Source organism: Carya illinoinensis, chromosome 16 (genome assembly GCF_018687715.1).
Source record: "Carya illinoinensis cultivar Pawnee chromosome 16, C.illinoinensisPawnee_v1, whole genome shotgun sequence".
Lineage (NCBI taxonomy): Eukaryota > Viridiplantae > Streptophyta > Magnoliopsida > Fagales > Juglandaceae > Carya > Carya illinoinensis.
Genome location: NC_056767.1, coordinates 2,587,911 through 2,609,530, shown reverse-complemented (window position 1 = coordinate 2,609,530; position 21,620 = coordinate 2,587,911). Strand labels below are relative to the sequence as shown.

General features: G+C 35.0%; 1 protein-coding gene and 1 pseudogene across 3 annotated transcripts; both read left to right on the top strand.

The window, feature by feature from the left end:
* The first annotated feature begins 10,004 nt into the window (after nt 1-10,004).
* LOC122299242 lies at nt 10,005-14,862 on the top strand (annotated as a pseudogene).
* Nucleotides 14,863-17,174: 2,312 nt separating this feature from the next.
* LOC122299243 lies at nt 17,175-21,620 on the top strand. 3 transcript variants are annotated; one of them, XM_043109348.1, is made up of 6 exons: nt 17,175-17,304; nt 19,666-19,942; nt 20,065-20,274; nt 20,423-20,521; nt 20,608-20,728; nt 21,393-21,620. In XM_043109348.1, the coding sequence occupies exons 2-6, from the start codon at nt 19,736-19,738 to the stop codon at nt 21,476-21,478; spliced, it is 723 nt and encodes a 240-aa protein (XP_042965282.1). In that variant the 5' UTR covers nt 17,175-17,304; nt 19,666-19,735; the 3' UTR covers nt 21,479-21,620. The 3 variants fall into 3 exon arrangements, with proteins under 3 accessions (XP_042965282.1, XP_042965284.1, XP_042965285.1); XM_043109350.1 differs by having other exon boundaries at nt 20,666-20,728; nt 21,393-21,615; XM_043109351.1 differs by lacking the exon at nt 20,608-20,728 and having other exon boundaries at nt 21,393-21,612.

The following is a 21,620-nucleotide window of genomic DNA, read 5'->3' as shown; positions in this document are numbered from 1 at the left end:
GCATGCATGTACGTAGTTCAAACATAAGAACGCATGCATATATATTTTATCAATTGGAGACTTAGAGATCTAGAAAATTAGTGGCGAAACATGAAATTTTTTAAACTGGGGCCGACTTGCATATGACATGTTTATGCATGTACAATGAAAAGAGATAAATCTTAATCTTAATTTTATGAAAAATTATAAAAACAAAACTATGTATAAAAATTAGATCTCGATTATATAAATTTGCAATATATATGCAAGTACAAATAAAATTCTAAAAACAAATACAACTTATAAACTTCTATTTTAGATTTTTTACTATAATGTTTCATGAAAACATATTTATCGATTATTATTTTTTAATGAAATATTTTGAATTTTCTTCTTCATAAAAACTATCAAGTTATCTTTTGGCCTGAAGCCTACATAATTTCATTCTAGCATGTAAGCTTAAATATTTGGTGTCACATTAAGCTAGCATATAATGCTACAATTGAGGTCTTAAATAAATTTTTTCTTCTTCAATGAAGTCTAAGGGATAAAACTTCTCGACCATTTTTCATATAGATCATCAAATTTATATGCTTTTCTTGTATTTATTTCACTTTGGATTCCATATTGAGAAGCATAATATTGTATAATAAAGAAATTTGGGATAACATTAATACATTTATTATTTCTCATACATTTGGTTTTGATTTAATTTGGGAGGAGCCACATTATAGAAAATAGATAGTATATAGAAATTATACAAAACTTTGGGGCGCCTGTAGGAAAAAAAGTTGAAGAGGCATTTCTATATATATAGAAATTTTAGAAACCATATATATATAAATATATAATATATGTGTGCGGAATCAAGTGAAGATAGAGAGAAAATGAGCTCAAAGATTAATGGCAAGAATTAAACATGAACAGAATATATTTGGAGTCTCAGACTGCCAATGCATGAAATGAGAAATATGAAACAAGAAAATATTGAACCAAAACTTTCAAATATTATTAATTGAAAGTAAATATTTAAACAAAAGCCTTACAAGCTTAAAATAAAGAAAAGAAGAGAAGGAAGGTGAATTTGGGCTTGCAAGTAAGTAGGGGAAGCAGTTCTTGCTGAAGGTGAGTTTGGCTATAAAGTTCTTCCTAACAAATGAAATGAAGTGTCCTTTTATAGAAGAAGAAAACACTTTTACAAACAGTGAATCCCATAAATCACGGGATGAATAGTTAAAGTGAACATTGACTTTTTTACTATTCACTTTTTAGAAGCATGCATCCGTCGAAAGTAGTTTTGTCTTCTTTCGCCGAAAGTGAAATATTCTTTCTGCACTCAAAGCACCGAAAGCAATTCTGTCTTCTTATGCTGTCTTCTTGTGCCGAAAGCAAATTGTAATGGGTAAACCATCTTTCCGCCCTAAAAAGTTGAGACTCCGGGGTTGAGAAAAGGCCAAATGGTCGGGCATGATTCAATTATCTCCCAGTCTAGGGGGATAGTCTTCTGAGTCATGACCAAAGGTATTGCTACAGGGAGCAGAGGCTGTTGAGTCTGTTGACGAGGCTTCTGACTCCTTATCTGAATCTTCACTGTTGGAGTTTCCTTCAATGGATTTCTTCAACAGTTCAAGCAAATCCTGCTTCTTCAATTTTGTCAAATGGTTTTTTTGAAGAAGAGGCCGAATCATGAGAACCTGTAGAATTCTTCTTTTTGGTTGTAGATGATTTTTTCTTCTATTTTGATGAAGAACTCTTTGATTCTGAACCTGAAGCTTGACCACTTGAACCTGAAATGGTTGGATATGTAATCAAAGCTTGACTTGGGATGGGGGAAGGAAATTTTTGTTTATCCTTAAGGTTAGGAACAACAAGAGGAAAATCAGTTGAAATTCTTGAAACAATGTCATTTGTATGGGGAAATTTATTCCACCATTTGACAAAATATTGTCGAACCAAGATGTCTTCATTTTTTGCATACTGCCATTTACAGATCCATGGGGTCTTGTATTTGGCAGAAAAATGGAGTAAGGGCAGGAGTTTGGTGTCTCTTCCTTTCATCCTTGGTGCGCTGGAAATGGTATAATGCTTGATAGCCTTCTGAAGACTATCAGGAAATAAATCAGTAATGGGGCCAAAGAAATGCCACCATTTCTGAAACCGCAAAGGAAATGATTTTTTGCAATTCTTGTCGAAATTGAAGAACCAAGAGTGCTGCATAACGGGGGTTTGGAACAAGGGAAACTTTAACCAAGCCTCAATATAATCATAATAATTATACTGAGTATTAGAATCCTTAATTGTTTTGAAGGTAGAAGGGCGGGTTTCCCATTCTTCTTCCATCATAACAGAAATGATAAAACAATTGTGAAAGATGATCTTTGAGGGATCAACTTTACAATAAATAGGTTTAATGGAAATGGAACCGGTGCTGACCAAGATTCCAAGGTAAAAAGAGAGGTTTTTAGTTAGATCATCGGGGATCCAATGAAAACCTCGGGCAAAATAATCTGAAGCTATCTGGAAAGGATCTGTCTTTACCGATTTCTCAATGTAAAACATTCTGGAACCAGGCTTTCTTGAAATATTCTGCTTTGTTGGCAGAGGGAAATCTGGGTGGAACCGTAGCCAAGGGGTTCACATACGGATCGTATGGCATGGCTAAGGTAGAAGCAAATGAACTGGGGGGAATAGGCCTAGGAACTTGTCCTAGACTAGTAAATCTGTTGGCTATCTCTAGTGGGGAGGAAGCCAAGGTTGATGCAGATGCCGGAGGCATAAGCATTGGGAAAACAGGTGTGGGCGGTGGTGAAGTAACCGGTAGAACAGGTTTATTCTTCTTACTCATGTTTTCTGTAAGAATTCACGGGTAAGAAAATCAGAGATAGAATTATCAGAACCTTTGATAAATTCAATATCATAATAAAAAACACTTAAAATAGCTTGCCATCGTGCAAAAATCTATTTTGATGCAATATTTTTAACACCTTATTCTAAAACAGTTTTAGCAGTTTTGCAATCAATGCGTAAAAGAAAATGTTGATTAAGCAAATCACTTTGAAATTTAGAAATACATAGTATTGCAGATAAAATTTCTTTTTTAATAGTACTATAATTATGCTGTGCATGGTTCCAGGTTCCGGAGTGGAAACGAACAATTTGTTTAGAGGAACCAGGTGAAACAACTTGTTTCATGATGCTGCCATAGCCTGTGTCCGAGGTGTCAGTTTCGACAATCTTGAAACTATTTGAAGTAGGAATTCTAAGACATGGAAGAGTTTAGACATGTGTCTCGATTTGTTTAACTATATTGGTGTGAACATTAGTCCACGGAGAAGGATTAGAATGCAATCTCGCAAAGAGAGGGCGACATTGTTTTCTCATATCCTTATAGAAATCTGAAATATAATTCAAAGAACTAAGAAATCTTTGAAGCTGGTTTTTGTCAAGGATGACATCAGAGAATTTGTCAGCAAATTCGATGGCTCTCTGGCTGGGCCTGATTTTGCCTTCAAATACCGTTCGAACGGATTAAAACGTTATTTTAAACCGTTCAAACGTTAAATTAAAATGTTGCTTATTGTATTTTTTTTGCACTATACATTTAAATATAATAACTTGTAAATATACTATAGTTTAGAGACATAGTAATATAACTATATAATATATAATCAAACATATATTATATAGTTTAGTAACATATATAGTATAAAATATCATATTACATCTAGTATTATAGTCAAGTACATATATTAACCTATTATATATAACATATATATGGTATCATAGCATAGGGTTATATGTATCACATGCATATATATATAGTGTTTATTATATTATATTATTATTATAATATTATTTAATAATAGGATATCTACTATTATATATAGTGTCATCTATACTACTAGCAATTAGAGTGTATTATAATGATACAAAAGCTAAAATTAAGCATATATAGTGTCATTTATAGTGCTAGAATAGAGAGTGTCATCTAATTAGCCTATAACTGCAATATAATATGAAAAATATACTAAACAAGTCATGTAATACATATACTATTAAATATATATATATATATTAGTTAATATCACATATAATATATATGTTATATAAATACATGAACATAGTTTCATGTATATAGTAGTCTATATTATATTAATTATACTATATAATATAACTTATACTATATACTATATAATCTTCAATAGTATAATATATTTTAATTAAATATAATATAATATATACTATATATATAAAAAATTATAAATATAATATATAGTGTTTAATAATATATAAGTGCATTAAATATATTGCATTTAATATATTTAACAGTTAAAATATATTATAATTGAATTAATTATTATATTTAATATAATTAATACCAAATATTGCATTTAAATAACATTTATTATCATGAAATTTGGATTAATTAGGGAAAGGTATTAATTTTCAGTTAATACGTTCGAACGATATTAACTTACCATTCGAATGGTACTGCATATATAAGGCCATCCCGACGTCATTTTCACGGAAGTTTACGTCTGCATTTCCTCCGTTCTAAGCCTCCAAACTGTCAATCTCCGCCGTTGAACGCCGTCTTCGCCGCCGTCAACAGTGCCCACTCAAAGCCTCTACCTCTAACTACCGGTATTTTTCATTTTTAAAGCATTTTACCGTTTAGATTTAGGTTTTTGATAGATTAATTGTTTAAGTTAGGATAAACCGATTTATACATCAAAATAATCGGTAGATTTGCATAAATCCATGTTAGGAACATTTATTTAGGTTTCTATTGCATTTATTTTGGTGTAAAATCCATGGAATTGAAGGATTCCATAGATTTCAATGGCCGAGTCGACTCGGCCTGGAATCCCGATCAACACGAATATCGTTCGAACGTTATGAGTAGCGTTCGAACGTTATTCATTAACGATCGAACGATATAACGTAACGGTCGAACGGTCAGTCTGTTACCGTTCGACCGTTACACGAATTGTTCAAACGGTTATTCATACGGTCAACCTATTTTCCAATACATTAATATTAGAAATCTAATATTTTCCAGTCTTTTTTTAATATTATATTTCTATTAATATTTATCTAATTAATATTGATATTGAGAGATATATTTATTAAAAATAATGTTGTTCATAATATCAAATATTATTAAATTGCTATTTGTTTCAAACTACTGTAAATAGTTCTTTATTGTATTTTTCTTGTTAATGTTATATATCTAATTTGTAATTATAAATTTCAGGTTGATTATAATGTCTACTTCTAGACCGGCACGTAAGCGACGCAATCTTGGTGAGAGTAGTAGTGGTCCAGTTCGGGAGAGGACAGTTTCACTGGAGCGACCAGTGAAGATTTCTGATTTCCAGAGTCTTCTCTGGGAGGGTCATTCATTGCCATCAATATTCAGTGATCATGGTTGGGGACCTATCTTGGATGAGCGGGAGGAAGCATGGGAGCCAGTCTCCTACATTGACATTGTTGCTGAGTTCTATAGAGAACTCGACAGTGCCAGCGCAGATGATTCTGGGGCCTACAGAATCACTGTCCGAGGAGTACCCGTTGTATTTTCACGGGATGGACTTGCTGAGCATCTCGGTATTCCTAGGTTGCCAGATGCATATCCGAATGTGGTGCCTAGAGAGTCTGATCCTTCAGTTGAGGCGGAGACAGTTGAGGAGGAGGCATCAGTTTATACTGATGAGGTCGATACCCTTGCTGATCACGAGGTGAGGGATTTGGTTGTCGGTCCAGATGCTCCATCGTATGACGGGACGAAGAGCATCAAACAGGCAGATTTATCTTCTTTCTTTAAGATATTAAATTTGATAATTGCCAATAACATTGACCCTCGGCAGCACAAGACAGAAGTTGGCATTGATCGGACGAAATTTATGATACGGGTCGCTCGTGGCATTCCTATCGACTTGGTGGGGTATATATTCGATAGGATTCGATCAGAGTCTCGGTACATTTCGATGGATATACTACCATTCGAAGTCCTGATCATCCAATATCTACTATGTGCTGGTGTTGTGCCAGATGTTGCCGAGCATAAACGGGAGCCGATGAGACCGATAAATAGCACCACCCTCTCACGCAGCATGGGACACTCGAGACTGCGTTTTCGTGCACATGTTCCAGAACCAGTTGATCCTCACAGAGATGCACAGCTGGGAGATCATGGAGTCTCAGCTGCAGCTGCTGAGACATCTACACGGGCTGAGGCATCAGTCCACAGTGTTACTCGTGAGGAGATGGCTGAGATAGTGCTTGCAGCGATCAGCGAGCAGACATCAGCAGTGATCAATGCAGTGCGTATGGAGATCCATTTTGCTGTGTCTGAGCTTCGTACAGAGTTTGCTGCCATGTCTGCGACTCAGGTCACCATCAGTACTCGACTGACACAAATAGAGGAATGTATAGCTGCAGTCGAGGAAGTGTGCAAAGACTTGGGGTCTTAATTACTTTATGATATATTTTATTTATTTATTTATTGTTTTTTGTATGGACAACATTTTGTGTTTTGTAAATTCAGTATTTAAGTATGAAATAGTATTGTTTTATATTTTCTAAACTAATTCTTAATTTAGATTATTCATATTATTTAATTAACCAATTTTTTATAATTACTAGTTAATCTAAATATAATTTGGCAAAAAACTTAAAAAATTAAAACCCTGGTCACCGTTCGACCGCTTCAAATAACGTTTGAATGGTGAATATGCATCATTCGAACGTTTATAATTTACCGTTCAAACGGTTTGTCAATTTCCTCCAAAATTATGTTCAAACTGTAACAATTAAACGTTCGAACGGTTAACTTATTTGGGACAAAAAATTTCATCCCTAAGAATAGCGTTCGAACGAGTTCGAACGGTCTGACATTCCATCGTTATTTTGGATTTCGTTCCAAAATCTCACTTTTTGGGACGATTTCCAATTCGTCCCAAAGCAATTTTGTCCCAAAATATGATTTTTGTTGTAGTGTGGTGGGTTTGGTCTGGTATCAAGTTTCGTTCGGTTCGATATCAGTTTCATTTTTCTCAAAATAAGTCAAAATCGATCTGGTTCTGATTTTTCCTTATCTAACATCAAACCGAATCGGTTCATATATACATATATTTAATTTTTATAGCATATAAAATATTTTTATATGATTTTTTATATTATATATAATTTTTATATATAATTATATATAAAATAATTTCATATTATATGATAAATTACTAATTAATATAACATTAAATTTTAAAATCCTATATAAACAATTATATATTATCACTATAGTCTATTGTATTAATAGTTATATTAATACTATATCACTATTTATTATAAGATACTATAATATAATATTATAGTCTATAATACAATTATATTATATATTATAATATACTATAATATATTATCACTATATTATTATATACAATAATATACTATATAATATATACTATATAATATACCAAAAAAATCTGATCGAATCAAATCGATTACATTCCTACTCGCTGGTTGTGTTGAGTATTTTGGTGGACAATTATATATACAGAGTTTAACTTAAAACAGGATGCGGTGATTTTCGGTGTTTTACACCACCCAATGAAAATTAAGTGCTAGACCGATCAATAACACTTTGGTACCAGACTTGATATATTGAAGGGGTGAAAATTGATTCATTTGATTCGGTTTTTGGGTGAAAACCGAAACCCAACCGATATTCAATAAACAAGGATAGAACCAGCCAAAACTGGCCGATAAAGGGGGAGGAAACTAACGACATCAATTTCAGAGTGATACCAGTCAGTCTTCATTGTCCCATTGGCGTTGCGAGTAGCTGAAAATGGAGAATCAGAGATGTGAATCACAATGAGAGAGAGATGACTCCCTGTACAAATCGTGATCTAGAGAGAGAGAGAGAGTGAGAGAGAGCTGTGGGAGGAAGAAGGAAGAGAAGGGGGGATGAAATCTAAATTGAAATGATGTCGACGTCGTTTCATTCTTAATTTTTTTTCTTATTCAATACAGTTAAAATGATACCGTTTCACTTAAGTGAAAGGGCGTTGGTTTAGCGGTCTGGTCTAGCCTCAAACTGGGACTGAACCAGCTGACGCTAGTTTTGACTTAATTCTACCACTGGCCAACTGGATCTACATCGATTTGGACCGGTTCAGTGGTTCGGCGGCCAGTCTGAGTTAGTCCCGGTCAGTTTTACGGCTTTTTGTATAGTCCTAATATATTGTACTGCCCTATTTCTATAATGGGTTACAGCTGTTCATGATAACAAACAACATCAAAAGAGATAATGCATAAAGATGTTACATCTAATTATCATGATAATGCTATATACATTTCTTATCTACAAACTCATCAAGTTTAGCGTTGTCGACTTAGGTTAGTACTCTTGCATACATGTGTCACTACAAGAAAATCAGGCTTTTATGACCAATTTACTGCAACTAAAAGACTATTTATAACTAATTTTAGTTGGAAATAGTCATTTCGCTGAAATTAACTGGTCGCAAATAAGTAGTTTTCTTGTAGTGCATTATCTTTAATAATGTGACATCTTTAAACTCTGAACTAGACGTTGCTGAGGTGTCACTGAGGGTTTGAGATGCATATATATGTCTAACATCAAATTATAATGCCTTCATCACTCCACGGACCAATTTAAATGTCATATGAGTATAAGAGTTAATCTATTCTTAAATCAGTGGATAAAGTATACCATCCACATCACTTCAAAAAGTTTAATTAGTTTATAAAATTACTTTTATATAATCACTTTATTGCTAGATAATTTCTCTTCAAATTTTAAAATTTATATTCTCAATAAGTTATGCTAACTCTAAGATAATATGAATTTTCTGAAAATAATAAAGGTGTATTTGTAAGTCGTCTTTTTCTTGTTTAATCTTAATGACCGAATCCTTACATCATTTCCGACCAGGGGATATTTTTTGCTTTTTCTAAAGTTTATAATTATGGATCATGGCTTTCGTCATTTCTACTTTTGCCCTAGGGATGCGAAATCTCTTTCGTCGGGCGCAGATACTATTACTGCTATAATTTGAAATGTCAAGAGTTTCCTTATCCATCCCTGAATGCATCCCTCTTTTGTGATGCATCCACCATGAAAGCAAGGCATTCCCCATGAGGAGCACCTCTAGGATGGCTATCTACAGAATTACACAGCGGATCCGACATATATACATAATCTTAGGGCTGTAAACCGATGCGTCGGCGTCGGTTTCGGCGCCAAACCGAAACCCCACCGACGTGGGAGAGGGGCTCTTTCAACCGGCCGAAACCGATCGACTGGGGAAGAGAAAACCGATGCCATCGGTCTCGACTGCGTCGGCGCGGTCTTCGGTTTGCCGTCGGCGTGTCTGTGACGAAGGAGGGAAGCGGCGCCGTCGTCTGCCATGAAAGTTCTCGGAGGAAGGTTGCAGAAAACCTAGGGAGGAAGAAGGAGACGGGAGGAAGAAGAAGGGGTTGGGACGATTTTAATCTCATTTTGGAACGGCGCCGTTTGGCTTAAGCCAAACGGCGCCGTTCCTTTATATTTTTTTGTGTTTCCTGGGTCTAAAACGACGCCGTTTCAATTTTTCATAAGTGAAACGGCGTCGTTTCTATAAGTAATAAAGGAAAAAATATATATAAGAACCGGTCAGCCGGTTCAGCGGTTTTTAGCACAGGAGAACCGAAACCGAACCGGCCGACGTCGGTTTCTATATATTTATCTCGAACGCCGACCAGTTCTTCGCCAGTTTCGGCCGGTTCCGGCGTCCGGCGGCCGGTTTCCTTCGGTGAAGGTCGGTTCCTCAGTTTGGTGTACAGCCCTACATAATATCTGCTAAATGAATGGTCATTAAAAAAAGAAGAAAAAAAAGGTGCAGTGAGAAAAAAGTACGTAACGTCGTAGCTTTGGATCAGTAGTTGTAGGGTGGCTCCATAAAGCCACTAACTGGGAAAAGGACATTAATATTTATTTAGTTGAATAGCATTAATTGTCCTATATATGATCAGGCAAATTGTAGGGGAAAAGTACCTCTCGTTTTATGAGGAGAAGGCCATTCAAGGCTGATCTTCCCGGCGGCCGCGAAGGAAACATGTCATGGTTCTGCTTGGATTTGCTAATTTCCTTCCAAATGCATGCCCATTAAAACTTCAGCATCTATCTATCGGTAGCGCTGCTTCTGAGAACACAACAGACGAGACCTTTCCCCCTAGCAGAGAGAGAGGGGGTATGTGTTTCCCAAGGATGATGCTTTTGCAAGTGATCATCATGACGTGGGTCGTTGGTGTCATCTTAATATCACAAATGGCAACTTCTGCAGCAGCAGCTCCAATAGCAAAGCCTAACTGCACTGACCGGTGTGGAGATGTTGAAATTCCATATCCATTTGGCACTTCTGAAGGGTGCTATCTCGATCAAAATTACTTCGTCAACTGCACAAATGATTCCTCCAGCAAAACCCGACGGCCAATGTATCGAGATGTCGATCTTCTGAACATTTCCCTCGAAGGTCATTTTGAATTCTCAGGGCACCCTGTCTATGCATGTTACGACGAGTCGGGTACCCTTACGAAGGATGGAAGCTATGACTTTGTAAATACATCTTATTCATTTTCTCACGCCCATAACGTGTTCGGGGCCATTGGTTGTGACACTATTGCTTACATTAATGGTACCAAGAACAATAAAACCTTCTACGTGGGCTGCATGTCTATTTGTCAAGACCCAAACGAAGTGGCCAATGGGGTCCTGTTCTGGAATTGGGTGTTGCCAGTTAGACATTCCAAACAAATTGAGTAATTTTAGTTTCGAAGCAAGGAGCTTTACTCGGCACAAAGGAGTATGGAAGTTCAATCCTTGCAGCTATGCTTTCATTGTTAAAAAAAATGCTTTCAGTTTCTCCACCAAATATCTTCACGGTCTAGACGAAAGGACGTTTCCGGTGGTCGTTAATTGGGGGATCCGAAATGAAGCGTGTGAAATTGCTCGCTCAAAGTCGGACTTCCTATGCGGAGGGAACAACACATCATGTTATGATTCCGTCAACTGGAATGGATACCGTTGCAGATGTAATCCCGGTTACGGTGGAAACCCATACCTCCCGGATGGTTGCCAAGGTATATATGTGTGGAAATGATAGAGCTACGTACCGAGCTAGAGAGTTGGGGGTTTGGACAATTTTTTTTTTTTTTAATTTTAATTAGTGATTTAGGATGTGTTTTTTCTTAATGATATTGTGCTTTTTTTAATTTAAAAAAAAAATTGTTTAAGGATATATATATATATATATATAAATCTATTAAAAAAAAAAAAAAGGGATTTGGCCTTGTCAGCACTCATCCCCGGTATAAGGTGCATGCAACACTACTTTATATGTATAATTCGGGTTAAGATTCTACCATGGTTGTCCGAATTGGAGTGTTTAAAATGGAAGTAAAGAAAGATAAATACATAGAATAGATTCAATTATATATATTGCTCATTTAATATGGTTTGAAAAGTTTATTGACAGTAATAATTGTTGAATGGTCAACTTATATGTCTATCTCTATCTCCTTTAAAGTCATCAAGTTCGACCAACAACTTGATAATATCTTTTTCAAATATATAATTAAAATAACATCTAAATATTAGATTGTTGAAGAGGGAAAAAATATCTATATTGTCTGAAAAATTTATACGAGTAGCAATAAATGTCATAGGACTTACTTCATAATGTATGCCACTCTCTCCTACTTAAGGCCCTCAAGTTAAAATAAGAACTTGGGGGGACCTTAATCCCAGAGAGGGAGTTTTCGGCCCCGCACCCCCAGCTATTCGAGTCATTTGCCCAGTCTTGTCTAGAGTTTTTTATTAAACTGGTATCAAGTTTGAGATCAGAGAGATATATAGAAATGAATTCCACAACATTTATTTCTCAACTATAAATCTTAGTATTAAATAAATAAATAAACTCTAGAGTACTGTTATCTTCTCTATCCGCCAACAAAATATAGAATTAATATAGATCAAGGTAAAAGCTATTCTTCGTGAATTTCAAATATTAACTGCAATTCTCCTTGCATACGTACGTAGCGATCACATTTATTAGCTTGTTCAGTTACACAATTCATGAGATGAGATATTTTATTGAAAGGTTAATAAAATAATATTATAATATAAGTTTTTAATATTAATTTTATTTTAAAATTTGAAAAAGTTGAATTGTTTATTATAATTTATACGGAAATTTATAAAAGTACTTGTGCACTGCTTTAATTTAATTTTGTGTGATCAAACCGGCCCTTATTTTTATTAACTGCACTGCTTATAACTTTAAGTTCCTTAAAGTACTTGTGCTGATATGATGTTAAATTGTTTAACAGACGTTAACGAGTGCCATGATCCAAGAGATAATAATTGTACGCATCCAGAAAGTTGTATAAACACAATGGGGAACTATACATGTTCTTGCACCAAATGGTACCGAGGGGACGGAAGAAAGGATGGAACCAATTGTGTTGTGAATCTCCCACTGCTGATTTGGATCGTTGTTGGTAAGTACATATATTTATGAATATGATCTGTTTGTGTGTGTGTGTGTGTATATATATATATATATAATTCTAAAATTATATGCTCAAGTTGTAGGAGTATATAATTTTAGAATATTCCATCCATTTAAAACAGGGACAAAATAATTGTAAAAATAGTTGTCTCTATCATTATTACTCATAGATTTTTTTTCATTACTCATAATTCATTTCTATATTTTTCAAGTTTAAGATGAACAGCATTTAGAAACTGCCCATGGAAAGATCTATAATTCTCTTAAGATCACAAAATTATATGGAGTTGGGCTTACGTACATTTGATGATCATTTATTCATTGGATATTGCATCTTCTTAAAATGTGAATGGTTGAGATATATTCATTTATTCAACTCAATTGATCTTGTTTTTATATTTGCATAATAAGACGTGTCCAATGATTTTTTTACTGGATATTATAAGCCAAATTCCTGGATATGCTAGTGTCTTAATCTGGAAACCAATATTATACATAATACGTTACATATTTGGATCTTTAACTTTCAAAAAGGTTATATATTTGTAAAAACTAAGACTAACAGAAATATTTTAATTAGTGGAATTGCATGTTCAAATATGACGTTCAAATATGTGTAGGTATCGGCACAACCCTCTTAATGCCACTAGTTGGATGCTTTTGGGTATATTGGGTACTAAAAAGAAGAAACCTCATTAAAGTCAAAGGAAAATTCTTCCAACAAAATGGTGGCCTAATGTTACAACAACGACTCTCTAATCACCAAGGATTGATGGAACCAGTTAGAATCTTCAATGCAAAAGAACTTGAGAAGGCCACTAATAATTATGACAAGAGTAGAATCCTTGGCCAAGGAGGCAATGGAACGGTTTATCTAGGAGTATTAACTGAGAATATAGTGGTTGCTATTAAAAGGTCCAAAATTGCTGATCAAAACCAGATCGAACAATTCATAAACGAAGTGATTGTACTTACTCAAACAAACCATAGGAATGTGGTTAAACTATTGGGTTGTTGTTTGGAAACAGAAGTGCCTTTACTAGTTTATGAATTTATCACAAATGGGACACTTTTTGACCATATACATGATAAAAACAAGTCATCTTTGCTCTCATGGGAAAAACGTTTGAAGATAGCAACAGAAGCTGCAGGAGCTCTTTCATACCTACATTTTGAAACTTCCATACCAATTATTCACAGAGATGTGAAAATTGCAAATATACTTTTAGATGATAATCATATAGCAAAAGTTGCCGACTTTGGAGCTTCAAGACTAATTCCTCTTGATCACACGCAAGTAACAACATTAGTTTAAGGAACATTTGGGTACTTGGACCCTGAATATTTGAGTAGTGGTCAATTAACAGAAAAAAGTGATGTCTATAGCTTTGGCGTTGTTTTGGCAGAATTATTGGCAGGTGAGAAGGCAGTTTCTTTGCTCAGGGCAGAAAGTGAGAGAAATCTAGCAGCATACTTTATTTCTGCTCTAAAAGATGGTCGCCTACTAGAAATTATTAAGGGCCACATTATCAAGGAGGGTAATGTTGAAGAGGTAAAGAAAGTTTCTTATATTGCCAAAAGGTGCTTAAGCATAAAAGGAGAGGATAGGCCTACTATGAAGGTTGTAGCAATAGAGCTAGAGGGATTGAGAATTATGGAAAAGCATTCACATGGGAAGGCCGATCTCTACAGAGAAGAAACTGAGTGTTCACGTAATGCAATTACAAGTTATTTGAGTCTTGATGCTAGCACTGCCAATTCTTCGACCAGTTACCACCATTGATAGCATGGGAGATCAAGTTTCAAAATCAATAATTGTTTGCAGATAATTCCTCAATCCCAAAGACAACCTCTTTCTCCAGCAAGCATCATGGCTCTTCCATTGCTACCCACCACCGACGACTTCCTCAAAATCGTTTTCTATCCCTAAGTCCACATCATGTAGCGCTTCCCTGCTCTCGCTAAAATTATTTCTCACAGCCTCTCAACCACCATCCTCCTCCAATCCTATGACTTTCATTCTCCCTTTTTCTCTCACACCTTCTTTACCATTTTTTTCTTCTCACTCACATTTTATACATCCTCATGAGAGGCTACACAAGTGTCCAATGTGGTCTCCGCTTTTGTGAGAGCTTGTTCTTTTGTCTTTAATTTTCTATGCATTTATGTGTAAAAATACTTGTAGTATCTTAATGTTTGAGAGCTTTTCTGTGTGTTTCTTTTTCACTTTTTATACCTTTGTTTGTAAAAGTATTTGTAGTATCTTAATGTTTGAGTGATTGTAATAAAGATGTGTGTTTCATTTTCACCCCACTTTATAATTGCCTACCTATTTATGGGTTTCCCAAATATCAGGGTAGAGGCCCTCCTAGATATCACTTATAATACTTGTGAAAGTATGCATCAAAATCAAAGGTGCCAATTACACATCATGCTAGCATCGCACCTTAATAATCAAGGATGCACTCAGGCAGGCCATCCCCTGAATGTTTTCAGCAATTCAGACTTGCCTCATTTTGAAGCACCCTAGGGAAAAATAACTGTGTAAACTAGCTTAGACTAAATTTTTTATATCACCCTGCCATAGGTTCTGCTCTGGTGACTCTTTTATATTCCATTACTAGTGTTATTCAGGACCTAATCTGTGAGTATATAACTAAAGGAATGTCAGTTGTTGGATGGAAATGGAAATTAACTCTGTTTCCCACACATGTCAAGGACCTGGCATCTGTACTCGTGGGGGTTGGGTACTTTATTGTTGGGTGTGTCCACGTATCAATCTGATTGCTTTGAAAATAAGCTTGCGGGGGTTGAATGCTATAAAAGACTTGATTTTGTTTTTCCAAACATCAAATAGTTTTAGGTCGATTGACCCCTCATGGTCTGATAAGTGATATCAAAGCCAAATGTCGTTGAGAGGGAAAGATTATTGGAGTGTATCAGTCTAGTTTGCAGAGGCGGGAAAATGAAGGATTGTGAGATTTTTTTCCTTTATATGAAGACATGGATTCAGAGAATGCATTATATTAACTTCATATAGACCAACTTAACACTTAAAGATAATACAATATCTTAATTTTATTTCATTATTTTTGGAGAAAACTATGGATTATAAGTGGCATTACAGAGGAGAAGAATAAAAATAATCATAACCCTGATAAGTGATTGATCACTGGCATCATATGAGCAGAGTGCCTCTTAAAGAATATGAAAGTCTATGATCCGTTGGAAACTCTGCCTTTTTTATCCTCCCCATACCGAAACTATCCTCTATAAACTCATTATGTTCTTGAATGCAATTCGATTGGCTTTACATATGACTATTATCTGCTGAAAAGTAAGCAAATCTACAAGTTTGTGAGTCTGTTAAGAGCCACATAAGACTGACACAAGTCACTGTAAAGTCTAGTTTGCAAAGTCCTGCATGTTTCCTTCCTTCTCATTAGTGCAATTCCAAGACTGCATTTCATACGCTCAACTGAGGGAAAATCTTGATTCGAGTATGTTAAAAATGGAATTTAGAAAAATAGAAACACCCAAATGGGCCAAATCTCACGTATTTGGATCCTTTCGAACTACAAAAATCCGTTGCCACCCAAACCAGTTAGAAAATAAAATTTTAAGATCGAAAGTGCTGGATCGATCAATATCATGTAACACTTGATACCAGACTTGATATATTGTATAGCTCTGCTTTTCTAATGGGTTACAGCAATACTTCACGACTATGGCAAGCATCAAAAGAGATAGAGATTAGTTACAGCTAATCATCGTCCTAGACACATTGCTTATCTACAAACTCATCAAGCTAATTATCTAATTCTCAACACCTGATTCTCTCTTTCTAAATTCTTCTTGTTATTTAATTTATTCTCTAGTTTACAAAGCCTATTCACAAATCTTTTATATCTTCAATATTTTCCCAACACCATCACACTACAACATACCGCAGTTTTTGCGGCAATTTCAGTCGCATGAACTTCTTGATTTGTCATTAAAAAACTGAAAAACTATTTATAATTTATAATTTATCTATGTCAATTTTCGAATGTAAATAATAGTTAAATGAATAATGAATAGTACTTCTCATTTGGAGTTGTATATGCACAGAAACTTGGCCTCTTACATATATGCGCGAACTAAGTTAATTACTATATAATTTTGATTACTCTTTTGCATGGTATACATGATATATAGGCATTATCGAGTGGCAAATACAAAAGTTGTCTGCATAGGGCATTGGTGAACAGGGAAAAGGAGAGGAGGTCGTTGGCCTTGTTTATGAACCCAAGAAAAGATCCACTACAAGAAAAATGATTATTTACAGCTATTTTTATTTCCAGTGATAGAAATATAGTTGCAAAAAGTTTATTTTTAAACTCCGGTAAAATGTTTGTGTCAATAAAAAAAAAAAAGCCGCAAAAAGCATTTATTTCCGGCGATTTTTGGCCGCCAGAAAATATGGCCACAAATTACCCATTGTGTAATTCTATATTGTCATAACATTTTTTTTCGCTGTTATTAGTTTTTATTACGACGACGTTTTGTATTGTTAAGGCAACTTTTGGGTCGCCTCAATAGGTTTTTTTCTCTTATTACCGCGTATTAATTTTCTCACTCAGACCCATTTTCCCTCTCTTTCTCGCTCTCTCGCTCTCTCTCTCTCTCTCTCCGGCGATAACACGGGGATTTCTGTTCATTGCTAGCGCCACTGTCTTCTTGTCGTCTTCTCGCCGCCATCTGCTCGCCGGTGAGTTTCTTTTATGCTCCATCGCTCTCTCTCTCTCTCTCTCTCTCTCTCTCTCTCTCTCTCTCTCTCTCTCTCTCTCTCTCTCTCTATGTAGCTTATTCGTTTCTCTGTGCCGCTTACTCTCAGTCGGATTGCTTCTAACTTTGTGGTTGATAGATGTAAAGAGTTTAGTTGTTTTACGTTTTTGTCTTGATTTAAAAATGTACCTCTCAAGATTATTATTGATAGGAATGTCTTGTTTGCTTGTAAAAGGGGAAAAAATGGGAAAACTTATTCGTGGATTTGGTTCTGCTTAAGCACGATTGTCCTGCGACTATGGTGCTTTGCATTTACAAATACACATGTAAATGCATATGCAATGCATTTAAGCAACACCCTGAACCAACAATAAGATTCAAAGAAGAAAAGAAAAATTAAATGGAAACTGGAGGAGGTCGTACCTGCCAACGTGAAATAGGTAACTTCATGCTTAGATGAGATAAACCTCCATTGGCCACACCAAGATTACCTTCACTATTTTCAAAATCTATAGGATTCACTTTGTGAGGCATAGTTGAAGATCCAATCTCCCCGGCCTTGCTTATCTGTTAAAAATTTCAAATCTGAAACATGTCAATTTTTTGCAAGGGGATAACTTAGAATCATCCATTCATAAATTAAAATTTACATCAGATGCTAGCCTGCTTAAAGTAACCCAAAGATATGTAGCCCCATACATCCCTATTAAAGTCAATCAATATATTGTTGAATTGGATAATTGCATGAAAAAATTTTGCCATATAGTCATGAGTTTCTATCTGCAGAACAAGCAGAGAAATCAATCAGAAGCACGATAAATGCATAGGTAACTTAATATCCATTCAAAAGATTTGCCATATAGTCATGGTCTACTAGAGATTCCATGGAAAGAATTTTCCAAAAGCAGTTGGTAGGTTAATATTATGAATCCATAAAAGTTCTTTGCATTCTCTATAAACTTACAAATTTACGGATTAAACAACATAGCAAGTGAACCAAATACCACACATGTTTACTTTGAAGGAAAAACGGTAAGAAACATACCTGAGTGATGTAGGGATTGAAACTCCCCCAAAACAGAGCAATCTTCTAGCAAAGCACTTTTATTTTGGATGTATGTACTGCCTATTGTTGTTTAGGATTTTTCTCTAAGTTGCCTCCATCCGAATACCCTTCAAAGAAATGAGATATTAATATAATTTCTTGACTAGTTCAGATATGAATATATTTTCTTGAGTAGCTCAATAAAAAAAAAAAATGAAAATAAAAATTCTTAACTGGTTGAATGATGAGTGATCTCGGCAAATGGGCACTAGTATAACTTTGTGCTCTCTTGTACATGTATAAAGCCATCTTCTAAGGTAGTACTAGGAACGAATGAAAGAATAGATCAGATTAGAGAGATAGAAAAAGGCAATTAACTAAAACTGTTCTTCTGCAGCAACAAGCTGCTGTAAATCTAAAACTTTGGATACTTGTAATTTCAGCAAAGCACTTTTATTTTAGATGTATGTACTGCCCATTGTTGCAGAGGATTGTGGTATGTACTGCCTGTCAGTAGAAATGTTTGGTGTCAAGGGGAAAAAAAAATCAAAATACTTAAAATGTATGTACCAGAATTCTGTACATGTGAAAGTTGACTTTCTGTTAACATTTTTACATATGATTCTTCCAAACAAATACCTTAATGTTAAATATATTCTAGCTGATTTAGTTTTTTGTGCTGTGTATGCTTGAAAAATCTCAATGAGTGTAGTAAAGGTAAGATGAGAAAATTTATCTGTGCTAACAGTCCCAAGCACTTACACTTGTTTACAATATCATGAATTGGATTATGGTCTGGTGATGTTGTATGTCCATTAAACACTCAAAACCACTTTATTAATGAAATACACAACACTCACTTCCCTCACTCAAGGAGACAGTAATACCAACTTTTTTCTGCTGCCCCAGGTAATTCTCTAAATCCCCTTAAACCTTTTGGTGGATATTAATAAAGGAATCAAATCTCTTAGATTTGAACAAATCATATTATATTTTCTTCCACGAACATCTTTCACTTTTCTTTTCTCTTTTCATTTTCACTAGCAGGTAGTAGTGATCAAAGAAACTTATTTCAACATTACAGGTTTAGGAACATGTTAACATGAACATTAACATTTGAGGTTATAGCTGTGATAGAAGGGGAAGAAAGGACATTATTTTCAGTAATAGATTCCTTTTAATAGCCAATAAATTAGCTTTCTTCGACTATGATGTCATTTGATTTTTTTTATTACATGAGCAGGACATTATTGAAGTATTCATTCAAGTTTGTGTGTATATTAATTTTCCATATTACAGATTTTGAGCCTAGACTGGTCTTCTGGGATTGAAAGTATGAAATGCATCGGACATGTAGACCTTACACTTGATGGATTTGCGGATATGGTTCTATTACCAAGTACTGCATATCTACGACAATAATTGCTTGTCTGCCTTAATTTCTCAAAAAGAGAAAAAGGCTTCTGCAGTTGCATTGCAGTATCATATGAGCATACCCACTCTTGATCCATACATGACTGTGGCGAATTATGGTCTGGTTTCTAGAGATGGGAAGTTCTCAAAGGTTCTGTCTGAGGTACTGCACATTTGTTAGCACCACCCTAGTATTAATGTCAGTTTCCAATTAAATTTTTAAACTTCAAAAACATTGATACACATCATCCTCCATTGTTGATTATATTTTTGTTGTTTGTTTAGGCTGCCTCAGCTGCAAAACTTTATGCAGCACACACTCCAGATATGGGAGGTACAAAGTGGCCTCTAACTGGTGGTGTTCCTAGTCAGCTTCTTGACTCTGAAGATTATCACATTGAGAGATTATACATAGCAGGTTACAAAGATGGATCTGTTCGAGTATGGGATTGCACATATCCGGTCTTGTCACTTATTTATCTTTTAGGAGCTGAGGTTAGCAAGTTCTTTTTAGTAATATATACTTTTAATTTTCAAACGTAATAGAGAGCTTAGCCCCTCTGGCTTTGAATGGTAATCAATAATTCTGTTTACTGTTTAGTTTAGAAAATGATTACGCTAGAATTTATATTGCATATGACAGGTGAATGGCATCAATATTTCTGGTACAAGTGCATCAATATCAGCATTGGATTTCTGCTCTGAAACTTTAAGTCTTGCCATTGGCAATGAATATGGTCTGGTACGAGTTAGTGTTTTTCTGCCTTATTTCTAAAGCAATCAAGACTTCATGTTTTAGAGATTGTTGTCACTTTTGATTGTATATAGGTTCTCCTTTACAAACTAATGCGTAGTTCAGATGATACGATTTTGTACTTCATGACAGAAACTGAAAATGAAGGTTTGGCTTACTGTACACAGCTGTCTTTGTATCCCTTTCAAATGTCAGGTAGGATAAGTTCTTCATTTAATAGTTTGCTTGAAATTAACTGTACAAAAAGGGAGCAAGCAAAGGTGTCGATTTGAAGGCTAGGATGAGAAATAGAAAATTAACTTTTTTATAAGTAGTAAAAGATTTTTTAAAAACCTCAAAAGTACACAGGATGTATGGGATTTTTGGGGCCTTAAAGGCCTAGAGTCTAGATAGAGCTTAAGAGTGAAAACGATTGACCTATCCAACCCAAGTCGTTAAGGATTTCCAGGGTTGAGTGGTGGGAATGTCAAAGGACTCACCGTCGTCTTTCCAACGTTGTGTGTAAGATGTGTGATTTGAGCACAACGCAACTATCAGTCTAGTTAATCCATATTAAGGTTGCATATCAAACTGACAATCTTCTTTCCTGGTGGCCTGAACTCAACCTCTAGCTGGGAACTATGAAAGTTTAACTCCCAACTGCTTCCTTTACAAATTATGATTTAAATATGATTAGAAAATCTGCATGCATAGTTGGTATAGAAAACATGTACGAGAAAAATCAACAACATTGTTGAATACTTATACTTCGATTTATTGCATTTTGCATTCTATTTGGTTGGTTGTGCATGCTAGCTAGCTTGTGTTTGATGACATCTCTAAAATCTTATGACCTATTTTTTGTTCTTATTTTTCACAGGATTGAACCAAGATATCAAGAAATATAGAGCAAAAACATTTCAGAAGCTGTCAAATATTGATAGAATCAAAGTTAAACCCATATAGAAAAAATTTCACTTGTAAATTTATATTCCATTGTGATATGTTGGATGGTTTTATGTAAAAATTAAAACAATGGCAGTGCAGTGGTGAATTTCAAATATGTACTTTGAGGTTATATGAATGATGTTTCAAGCAAAAACTGAAT